The 12215-nt window shown below is 33.2% G+C and overlaps 2 protein-coding genes across 3 annotated transcripts in view; one reads left to right on the top strand and one right to left on the bottom strand.

Moving 5' to 3' along the window:
- The window catches only part of LOC114334829 (low density lipoprotein receptor adapter protein 1), a 46994-nt gene extending 46388 nt beyond the window's left edge, over positions 1 to 606 (top strand). For both annotated transcript variants that reach the window (XM_028284931.2, XM_028284930.2), the window contains exon 5: positions 379 to 606. In XM_028284931.2, coding sequence (XP_028140732.2) covers positions 379 to 435 — 57 coding nt within the window. In that variant the 3' untranslated portion in view covers positions 436 to 606. The remainder of the gene's footprint in view (positions 1 to 378) is intronic.
- Positions 607 to 3091: 2485 nt separating this feature from the next.
- Positions 3092 to 11862, bottom strand: LOC114334830 (alpha- and gamma-adaptin-binding protein p34). The gene is made up of 3 exons (XM_050651859.1): positions 11462 to 11862; positions 8773 to 8957; positions 3092 to 3486 (listed from the first exon to the last, which is right to left on the bottom strand). The coding sequence occupies exons 1-3, from the start codon at positions 11760 to 11762 to the stop codon at positions 3199 to 3201; spliced, it is 774 nt and encodes a 257-aa protein (XP_050507816.1). The 5' UTR covers positions 11763 to 11862; the 3' UTR covers positions 3092 to 3198.
- Positions 11863 to 12215: the final 353 nt, after the last annotated feature.

Raw genomic sequence — 12215 nt, 5'->3', positions numbered from 1 at the left:
CGTTCTGTGATGTAGCGCTTTAAAAGATTTTTAATAAACATATACCTTTTATAAAGGATTTTACTAATTGGGTGGTGGGCTACAACAATGTTGTAAGCGACAGAATTGAGATTATGCAGGAGATGAAAAAAACATATTGACAAGCTATTTATGAACATACGGATACCAACATTGCGGTACGAAAGACTCGGGGAAGGCAAAATGTTTTTAGCCAGATTGAAAGATGGTCGCATTGGTTTTTGGATATACAATAATATTGTATTAAAACCTCACTTTGACCCAATATGTCGCTTACAACATTGTTGTAGCCCACCATTCAATTGTTTTGTGGTTAATTATTTTCCTTGTGGATTTTTTAATATACAAATATCTTTTCAGGTTTCGTTTGATGATGACGGTTTCGCAGACCCCAGCAAGCTCAAATTTTTCCAGTGATGATCTCGCCAATGAGAATACGTTCCATACACATACCTTATATTAAGCTTAAATAATTAAGAATTTAGTCAATAAACCTGTAGGTATATTTATTTTACTGTTTAGTAATCAGTGATAAACTTATTTGTAGTCATTTTTTATTTTACGTAAAAATAAAAGAAAATATATGAAGTCGGTATAGTTTTATTGTATTCTCCTAATATAAAGACTCTAGCTTCTTCTTCTTGTGGTGCTGTTTCCTTTAGTGGAGGTTAGCGACTACGACTACACTGGCAAATATGTCTTCCAATGCGGCTCTAAACCAAGATGTTGAATCAAGGCTGGTCCAGTCTCTGATATTTCTAAGCCATGAAATCCGTTTTCTTCAATCTTAGCCTGGATGATCAGTTGCGCGAGGCGGTACTTTTCGTTTCTCATTATATGTCCCAGGTAGCTAACTTTTCTAACTTTGATGATCTTTAGCAGCTCTTTATCTGCACCTATTCTCCTCAGAACATTTTCGTTGGTGGTGTGGGTTTTCCAAGGTATTTTCAAGATTCTTCTATAAAGCCACACTTCAAAGGCTTCTAACTTTTTCATCAGCGTTAAGTATCCAGGCCTCCGTTCCATATAAAAGTATTGAGCATACATAGCAATGCAGAAAACGACATCTAACGCTCATGTTAATGCTACTGTTACAAAATAAGCTTTTCATTTTGATAAAGCCTTGTCAGGCTACCTCTATTCTCGTTCTTACTTCTTGTTTATAATCAAGTTGATTGTCGTACCAGCAGCCACGATATTTGTATTGATATTACTACGTATTCAAGCTGTTGGTGGTTCACATTGGAAGCGGTAAATTTGTTCCTTGATATTTTCATAAATTTGGTTTTCCCAGTATCGATACATCGTACAACTCTAAGTAACTCTATTTAACAGTATCTGGAAACTATGGTCCGACCGAATCAGTCATTAAAATAGTGTCATCTGCATAGCGGATGTTATTTACTCTCTGACCGTTTATCCTGATTCCTTGTGAAGAGTGCGATAAAGCGTTTGCAAATATTACCTCAGAATAGACGTTAGACAGTATCGGTGATACCTCACAACCTTGTTTGGACACCTCGTTGTATTTCAATTGGCCTTGACGTGTTATCATTGGTCTCTATATGCTGAAGAAAACACCTATACAATCTGCAATTCAACTCGAAACACACAAAAGATTAGGTACGTGGAATGGACGAAGTCTAGACTAACAAGAAAAGCTTATATCCTGATAAAAGAAATGCAAAGCTTAAAGATAGACATTCTTGAATATAGTGAAGTTCCATAGCCTAACAGCGGCATAAGTATAATAGACAACTACCTATTTTATTACTCTAGAGATAAGACCCCACAAGATTGCAATGGAGCAACTACATACTATGTAATGGAACAAGTAGTGAGAAAGAAGAGAGGCTCGTTCAGTTTTGGAAGGATAACGAACCTATTATCAAGTACATAGTTCAAACATGGTAACACATATCGATAGCTTAGTGTGAAAACCTCGTATCTCATTTCACAGAAGAGACTTTAAACTTAATTTCTGCATACTATAACAAAAAAACTATCTTTACATATTTTTGATGCTGAGTATGTTTAGATCATTACACATACATTTTTCACATATATTTTGGATTAGATTATGCAAAAAAATTTCACACTAAGCCATCGATATTACAAACTATCAGTCCGAAGAATATATACCTGGAAAGCCCCTATAAATGACGGTGAGAACATAGTAAGAAACCAGATTGAGATTGACTACATCAATATAAACCAAAGATTCAGTAATGCCACAGTAGGTATCGACTAAATCTTACCCAAGGGCAGATATAACAAGTGACCACAACCTTGTTTTAGCAGACATGAAATTCAAACTACCTTACTTAATCAATAGACCCATTGATACCTTTCGGTGTTTGGCCATTTGTAATACAATTCATCACATTAACCGGGTCCGGGTATTCATTCATTCTTAATCGGTCCTCTTCTAAGGTTTCATCTAGCTCTTAATGAACTTTCTCCATTCTTTCCTGGTATTTTGGTTGCCATCTGTGTTGCTTCTTGCCAAGTTTTAACCTTACTTTGTAGTATCAGCGAGATGTCCCTATTCCATTCTCTAATGGGTCGTCCTCTTTTGTTCTTCCCTATTGGTTTTACTTCCCACACTCCTTTCACTTGTCTGTTATTATCCATCCGGGTTAGATGTCCGAAATTCAAACTAAAGAAAATAAAAACAACTACCAAAACACCTGAAACTAATCTAAGAAGAGTAAAGAAGCCAACAGCCCATCTCTGCCAACAGATCAGAGAACAAATACACAAAGAAGTCCAAAAAAATAGAAACAAAAGGACAACTTAACACAGCAAAAAAATGGAGTAGTTCCTGAGAAACATCATACAATATCCCTAACAACTGGAGGGTGATAAATCCCTAAAAGCAAACAATTGATAACACAAGAAATAAAGTCATTGATCGAAAGGAGAAAAATACAAGAAAAAAAACAAGCCACTTTTTTGGAATCCTATCCCACTGTGTACTTGTCTAAATATTTTCAGAAGTAGTTCCTGAATAAAATGTTACAAAAGTCCTTAGGGCATTTGTAAAGGTTATGTATATAATGTACACAAAAAATAACGGTTATACATAGTTTAATATATTATATTATACAAGTTTATAATACTTATTACGAAATATACTAATAGGAAACTTTTTACATAAAAACAATAATTTTAGACTATCTACAGATCAAATATTTCTTCTTCTTCTCCACCAATAGCTTTCCAGAAAGCTGTGACCATTTGCTCAGCACATTGTTTTCTTTGATTTACTGGCATACCTTGTAAACTATCTTTCATAGTCTGAAGTTGAGAAAACAGATCTGTGAAATCGTCTAAGTTGTCATTTGAGAATATTGTAGCATGTTCTTCCTGTGTATCTTTTCCAATGTTGCTAACTATGGGCTTTGGTTTTTTTCTTTCCTTCATTAATAAATTCGACCATGTATGAGAGTGTAAGGCTTCAATAACCTGTGGATGAAGGAAATTTTGACATATAATGCAACAAACGGTACTCCCTTTTAAGAAAAATAAAATCCCTGCACACCCAGAATTCAATTTCTTCATTTGCTTATGTTCTATGTGCTTAGAAATAAGACTCGCGCAATTTTATCCAACAACCACCTTCCCCTAACCACAAAAAAGTCATTTTTTCATTTGTATTTTCTTTTCGGTGCGTTGCAATTGATTTGAAGATTTCAAAAAATTCAAACATAGTTATTTTTATAGACCCGTAGGTGAAGTATACATAACCTAAAAATGCATTTTTTTTCAAAAAAAACTGGTTTTGGATGTTTTTTTGTTCGAAAAAAGCATGAGTATAACTTTTCTTGGAGATTGCTGCAGGGCTATTTTTTTTATTTTGTGTATTTTATGAAAATATATTATTGTGGATCAATCTATCAATCAAAGATAGAATAAAATTTTTAATTTTTTTAATATAACGCGGGCACATAAATTTGATCCACCCTGTACATTGATTTGTAACTATTTATTATAAGTAGTTTTTAAGAAGTGATTTATCGCTAGTAAGCTTTTTCCCTGAAAAATAGAACACATTAGGAAATAAAGTGAGATGAATAGACCATAATTGTTCAGGGTATTTGGAGATTATAACGATGTTTTGTTATGTACGATGGCAAAGCCACATTAATTAGTTCTTAGGAAATTAATGTAAAGAAAGTTTGGAATTTTAAATATGTTTGTTTAATGATAGGAATATTTAGATAATTTCCGGAAGGTCGTAAGTTTGGGTAGGAATATTTTTGAGAGAATGACTGTTTTGAATGACGGGAGAGCTGTTTTGGGTCAAGAGAAGACATCAGAGTGAGTGAAGCAAAAGGTCAGTCAATTTATGTGAAAGATATTTTTATGTTCGGAAACTAAAATTTTGAGTAAAAGGATATGAATTAACATTCCAACATTTCAAAAAGTAAATAGGAAGTATAGGTAATTTGCGAATACCTAAATTTGTTTGTTTAGCTTGTTTTATCAAAGTCATCGGGAACAAACCGATAAATTGTTTTTTTTTAACTAGAATAAATTTAAGTGGTAAAAATTTCATTCGGACAGCTGTGTCCACAGGTTTTAAATTTGATCGATTTTTAGAGTATTGATTTTGATAATAAAATTCTGTATGCTTATTTTATATTTCTATTTAATTCCTTTTCCTAATATTTTTTCCCAATTAGAACCAACTAAGAGATACTGAAATCACGAGAGAAGATAAGTATAACATAAGATAATTTAGATATTTTTTTTTATTATAAAAAGGCACCCTGAGATTTTTTATTAATTTTTTTGTATGATCTGCGACAATTGGATAAGTGATTAAATAATTAATTGGAGTAATCAAATAAAGATAAATTGATATTAAAGTAATAAAAAGTAGAACATAACAATATATTTCTGTGTTTTTCCAGATCTTTCAGTAAAGTGTCTTCAAAAAACCGAAAAACAAAGTTTTTCAGGAGTTTTTGGCGATTTTTCCCGTTTTATAAAGTAAAATAGAACAAATAAGATTTTTTTTACAAGCTGACAAGCGAGAGCTGGAGGGTGACCTTGCGAGGAAATACACAAACGAGATATACACAATACGAGAAGGTAACCCAACAGCTCTAGTTTGTCGGATTGTTATATTTATATAATTCGAAGTAACTGATTCCTCTAGCTAGGATATTCAAAAATTTAAGAGAACATCTTTAAACCCCACAAAAACAATGTTTTTCAAGGTTTTCAGGGTTTCTGAGGAGGTCATTACAGAGAAGCAAATACCATCATTTGTGAAAAAAAAAACAGATTTTCAAGATACATCATCTCATGTTTTCAAGAACACACTCTAAAACAGTTATAAACATTAGAAAAATCCAGCAAAAACATCTAAAAATGCTTGAAAACCAGGATTTTCGCATGTTCTAAGAAATCTCTAGCGTCTCTAAATATGGTAAATATGTCATCTCATGTTATAATATAAAATTTTTGAAAACATGCTGATTAGCGATGTAGAAAGGTAAAAAAAGTTGGAGAATCCAGTAAAAACCCTGTATACTCCTTGAAAACCCGGTTTTTCACATAAATTATGATTTTATTGCTTCTTTGAGGCCTGAAACTAATTCATATTTTATTAACATGAGTTGGAGACACTTTGATTCAGGTTGTATTATCTCAAAAAACTTGATTAACCCCACAAAAACTTGCAAAAACCCTTTAAAACCATGAAAAAACCTGATATTTGGGGGTTTAAAGATGTTTCACCCAATTTCGGAATGTCATAAATAAATCAGTTATAGTACACTTAGAAATCGGCTACACAATTTAAACTGAATATGACAAAATTCAGTTTGGCAACATTGTGTGAATACTAAGTCTTCTAGGATATCAACAGAACCGTAATTTAGTCCAGACAAATTAATATATTATTGTACCAACAAAAATGATTTTAACTAGGGATTTCAATCCAGCAGCATTTTCAATCCAGCTGGATTTTTGCAAAATTGGCCTGAATCCAGCGCGGATCCAGCAAAATGTGGAGTCAAAATAAAAACACGATTTTAATGATTTTTTTGTCACTATGCTAAATTTCTAAACAACAGAAACATGAATTATTTAGTTTCTTGAAAGTTATACCTTAAAAACATGTACCTACTTCGCACAGAACTGCACATATAGCCGGTTGCGGAGAAAGCCCTTCTGGCTTCTGTGCTGGTTGGTTTTAAGGTCATCAAATAGTCATAGACCATTGACAAATGATCGCCTTTCACTCCTTCGGTCTCATAAACCGCCATTTCATTTTCCAAAATCTTTTCGTAATCTCTAATTTCTTTCTTCTTCTTCAAATGCAAATCCACTAATGAATGTTGGCGACCACATTTTTCATTAACTCTCTGTTTCTTGCAATGTGTATCAGAGATTGTATGTCGTTAATCCCTGTCCATTGCCTTGTGTTTCGGAGCCAGGACATTTTCTTGCGCCCTATTCCTCTCTTGCCTTCAATTTTACCCTGAATATAAGTTGAAGGAACTGGTATTTTTCGTTTCGCATGATGTGACCCAAATACGCCGTTTTTCTTTTCTTGATGTTTTTGAAAAGCTGACGTTCTTGGTTGATTCTTTTAAGGACATCCACATTTGTGACTTTCGCCGTCCATGGTATCTTTAGGATACGGCAATAAAGCCACATTTCGAAGGCTTGTAATCTGTTTATATCCCTCGTTTTGAGTGTCCAGCCCTCTATGCCATATAGCAGCACCGACCACACGTAGCATTTAGTAAACCTTAGTCTCAGTGTAAGGTCGAACTCTGAGCAGGTCAGTACCTTCCTGAATTTTACGAAAGCTTGTCGAGCTTGCTCAATGCGACATTTTACTTCCTTCTCCAATGCCCAGTCTTCAAAAAGCCACGTTCCTAGGTATTTGAATTTGCTCACTCTCTCAATGGACTTAGTATTAGAATAGAATAGAATAGAATACTTTATTGGTATAGCTTTACAGCTGCCATCATAAAGATGGATATACACGTCAGATATACAACACAATATAGTCACAGACACATAATCAAATACCTATACATACACTTAAATTTTAGGTTTAACATAATGTACATTGATAAATATGAAAATTATTAATATTAGACAGAACTCATAACAGCAATCTAGTTGCTAAGTATTCTTCTACACTGTAGAATGCATGTTTACATAGTATACTTTTCACAACTCTTTTGAATTTCACCGGATGCAAAGATCTAACTTCATTTGGAAGATGATTATATAGCCTGACCCCCACATAATCTGTGGACTTCTCAAATTTGGATAGTTTGTGACCAACAGTAACAAACTGATTGGCATTCCTAGTTGAGTATATTCAGTGTTATGGTGGAGTTTCCAAATGCATCCAAGTTTCTGGAGATGATCATGAATTTGGTCTTTTTGGTATTAATCTCTAATCCCATTCGCTTACTGTATTCTCCAATTATAGTGACAAGTTGTTGAAGATCTGCTATGTTGTCGCAAATTAAGACAGCATCATCAGCATATCGTATGTTGTTGATCAATACTCCATTCACTTTGATTCCCATCTCTGCATCTTCCAAAGACTCTTGAAATATGGCTTCCGAATAAATGTTAAATAAAAGAGGGGAAAGCACACATCCCTGCCGAACACCCCTTCTTATATGTATGGATTTGCTAATTTCTTTGAGAACCAGTTTTTTTGGCTATACTTGAATGTTTTCTCTTTCTCGTTTCAATTCAATCTCAAGTTCTTGTTCCAAAGTAAAATTCACGGGCTCCAGATTAGTTGGCCCATCTTCGTCCATTATCTCTTGCACAGGTTCCACAGTTACTCTTGTTGCATTGCATTCTTTTTTGGCATGGGGAAGTAACCAGGATAGTTTAGTCATACTTTTTTTGATTTTGTAAATACACTAATGTACCTGTATTTAGTAAAAATGTACCTGCTATTTAGTTTGTCAAGTCAGTAAGACAAATTTCATGGTTGTGTCGGCCGTTATCAAAGTGGACTCTATTCTGCAAAGAGCTTCTACAGCCGGTTAAAAGTGGCGATTAACTCATTGAATATTAACCACTCACCAGCAGAGAATTTTATCGCAGAATCAATGTATATCAATGCTTTATAGATGCAAACTTTTAAGCTATAGAAACTTTCCAGCACACTGAGCTACTGCCAGCGCGATAGAATGGCAAGTTGCCGACTCACGGCTTTGAATAAAGAGGCTAATGAAGACATTAAGTAACTTATTTTGAATTTGACACGTTTGCGAATCCTCGCAGTAATTGCAATCACTAATTTTAACCAAATAATGTTTCAAATATTATGTGCAGAATAATTTTGAATTTGGTTCCATTAAAGAACTTGCTTTTTGTCCTTAAAAGTAGAAAAATGGTTTAATTACTCTTGCATAATATTTATCCTCTAATTACTTTAACTGTACCTACTAACATGCGAGTGATACATTAAGTTCTAAAATGACTAATGTACAACGATTAATGGGATATTAGAATATCTTATCTAAAGGGGCTTCTCGAAATTCTTAAACATTTATACCAAACATTGATAAGGCTACTTTCTTGTGCATTCTTACTGATTTCCATTTCAACTATACTTCAAATTATATATACCCTTGCGCTGAACCATATTTTTTAATCACATAGGACGTAAGAAAATAAAAAAATGAACTCTGGAGTGAGGGCATTTTGTCTATCTTAAGAGAGGGTACCCTTTAAATCTGTACAGTTACTTACCCTATCGACACCAAATTTCTCAGTAACTATATCATCCTCATGGTCTGACTTTTGGATTGTGGGATACAACTCAATAAACTCAAACCCCATCTTTAAGCACCATTCTAAAGCTTGACTCTTTGTTATATTCGTATTATCTGTACAATAATTTGCTAAGAGTAACTTAACATCTACATTCCATACATCTAAAACAGTAAATGTTACTCCAAACGTGAAATTCTAGAAAAACGAGGGTTTGAAAGATATCATGGCTATTTATAATACAAATATAATAAGTAATATAATATTAATAATATGGGACATTTATAATCTGGGACGTTCTGAAACAATTGAGGGGGCCAGACGTAAAAGGGTTTAAGTGCAGTTTTGGTAGTTCTGAGATAATCAGCTTCAAAGTTGTTGTATATTATTACCATTACTATATCCTTTCTTTTTTTCAATTATTAAAAAAATGTACTTGAATCGGTACATGGTATTGATAAATGTTATTGGTAAAACGGTTCAAGTGCAGATGTTAACTACATATTACTAATCATTTTTGTTCCAGCTGTTATCCACAGTGTAACTACAACTGGCACGTTGCATAATACTTACTTAATTAGTCTTCAAAATTCGTCACAAATCTAATATTTATTTACTTGAAATTAATCCTGTATTAACATGTGTTTACACATTACAAGATACTACAAATAGTTTTGTGGTAAAATGGTTCAACGCACTTAAACCCGTTTCTTACTACTTGTTTTTACAGAATACTAAAAATAGTTTTGTGGTAAAACGGTTCAAGAGCACAGATAAACCTGTTTACTACCAAAGCAAACTGCAATTGTTTTCATTGAACAAAATGTAATGGCGACAGATGGCGCCTGTAGGGCGAAATATGCTTAGATCAATTTAACACCAAGTTATAATACCATTTAGGTATGCGAATCTGTACTTAGGTCAGAATTTGAAAAAAGTGCACATAAACCCTTTTACTTCCAAGCCCCTCAATTCCTTTTGAAATAAGCTTAGACTCTGTGTTTTATTAACGGAAAAATGCAATTAAGTAATTAATTGGAAGGAAACCTTGGAATCTGCTTTAAAAGACCAACATATAGAAGTATTTTTATGATTCATTACATTGGCATTGGATGACATCATATTGATAACCGATAAAAAAAGAATTGTTTGAAATTATGAAAGAACTGGACAAATAAGCTGGAAAGATAGGTATTAATATGAATTACAGCAAGACCAAAATCATAACAAATATAGATGAGGACATCACAATAAGGATCGGACAAGATGATAGCACAAGCTCACAATTATATAAAATATCAATGGCTTAGTGTGAAAACCTCGTATCTCATTAAATTACAATTTTACAGGAGATACAAAAAACTGATTTTCTTCATAATATAACCTTAAAAGAAAAATTACGTTATGTATTTTTAATTCGAGCACATTGAGACAAATATCTGATATTGGCCCAGAGCTAAAAGTGTTAAATGTTGCTATTAAATTGGAAATACAAATATTAAATATGAAAAACACGTAAATATCCTTGCAGTATATAGAGCCTTTGCCTAAGTAACTATGATAACCTCGTATATTTTGATATATGTGTTTTTCATCTCAAATCAGGTTGTGTTTATAATATTTACAAGGTTTTCATTTTTCATAGCTTATTGCACACCTCCAAATACTAGGTTGATGCAAAACAAATCGTTTGATTTAAAGTTCATAAAATGTTTCTATATGCCGGACTACCTTTTGTTGTTCACAAAAAACATTTCTCTGCAAGTCAAATCTCTCAAACAAACACTCCAAATTAAGTACCAAATTCTTGGTTATAAATATACGTGGTATTCACACTAAATCAAGAGAGCAATTGATATATGTGGTTTCTTTTTTCGGCTGTAGAAAATAGTCTAGTGTATTTGGATTTTTTCTAACAGTTGTAAATGGTGAGATACAAGGTTTTCAAACTAAAACCACCAAAATGTCATTTTCGAAAAAAAAAATGAGATACGAGGTTTTCACACTAAGCCATCGATATCTGGGTCAAATTACAAAACCTAACAAGGAAAACCAAACAGAGATAAAAAGACGAGTTAGACTGGCATGGGTGGCATTTGGCAAACTGAGCTACATCCTTAAAAACAAAAGATATGCATAACATCTTAAGACCCAAGGTATACAATCAATACATACTCCCTGTTATCACCTATGATTCCCAAATGTGGACGTTTATAAAAGCAAACATGGACAAAATCATAAAAACGCAAAGAGCAATGGAAAGACAAACTTTGCACATAAGACTAATGGATAAAAAGAGAAACAAGTGGATAAGAGAGAAAACAAAAGTTAGGGATGTTAGACAAGAGCTTGCAAAATTGAAATTGAGATTTTGAGGACACAATATAAGACAAACAGAATACTGATGGAACAAAATTCATATAAAATGGAGCCTTGGGAATATAAAAAAGATGGCCCAAATAAGATGATTAGATGATATCAAGAAGCACGTGGGCTCTAGGTGGATAACTGTAGCAGGAGACAAAGAAGAATGGAAAATTATTGGGGAGGCCTATGTCCAAAGATGGACGGAACAAGACTAATTAGATAGATATATTTTGATGTTGATTTATATAAATATCATGATATTTGATGATATTTTCGAACCCTGAAAGAAACTTCATCTTACCTCCAAGGAACTCCCACTTTTTTAGATCATCCAGGCCAGTTTTGCTGTTAGAATCCATGTGGATGATTAGAGCCTCAATGCGACTAAGGAAGTCTTCATCTTTCTCTATTTCCGTTGTTTCTATTCCTAAAAGGTTTACTTGAGCAGTATAATACTTAGTATCAATATTCCAGGGGTGTTGTAAACAACCGGGTTGGTCACTACTTTCTTGGATATCCTGAGTCTTTGATATCAATTTAATCAGCGATTTTGGCCTTGTCTGGCTGCAACTCACTATTGCTATTCCTGGTATTGAACCCATTTTATTATTTGTGATTAAAACATTTTAATCTATTCATTGATTATAAATTGGTGAATTAAAGAGAACGAGAACTTAAGAAAAAATAACAAGTTGCAGGGTTGCCAGATGAAATTTCAGAATATCCCTAGACGGGAGCTTCAATTTCCCCTAGAAATCCCTAAATCGTATCAATTTGACCTAAAAAAAGAAGAAGTTGACAGATGACAGCTGTCAATTTAATTTATAACCTATTAAACACTATGTTTAATCCACTTTAATCATTGATTAGGTAATGTTTTAATGTTTACTTAGGAATATTTATGTCAGGGAACAATAAATAATGACAATAATAATAATATTTGAACAAAAAGATATTTAATAACAACAAAAAATGGCGCCAGCACAGTTTAATAAATCCCTAGATTTCAAAAAAAATCCCTCCAGAGCTCCAAAAGCTTCAAAAAATCCCTAGAT

This window comes from Diabrotica virgifera, chromosome 5, assembly GCF_917563875.1.
Source record: "Diabrotica virgifera virgifera chromosome 5, PGI_DIABVI_V3a".
Classification (NCBI taxonomy): domain Eukaryota; kingdom Metazoa; phylum Arthropoda; class Insecta; order Coleoptera; family Chrysomelidae; genus Diabrotica; species Diabrotica virgifera.
Note: the sequence above shows the minus strand (reverse complement) of the source record. Positions and strands in the feature narration are given on the sequence as shown.

What these genes read in the sequence shown, in the direction of transcription:
- LOC114334830 (XM_050651859.1), bottom strand. Translation starts at nt 11,762, where the DNA reads ATGGGTTCAATACCAGGAATAGCAATAGTGAGTTGCAGCCAGACAAGG. An exon ending in AAAGTGGGAGTTCCTTGGAG is followed by an intron (nt 8,958 to 11,461) that starts GTAAGATGAAGT and finishes TTACTGTTTTAG; the next exon opens with ATGTATGGAATGTAGATGTT. An exon ending in AGAAATTTGGTGTCGATAGG is followed by an intron (nt 3,487 to 8,772) that starts GTAAGTAACTGT and finishes CTTCATCCACAG; the next exon opens with GTTATTGAAGCCTTACACTC.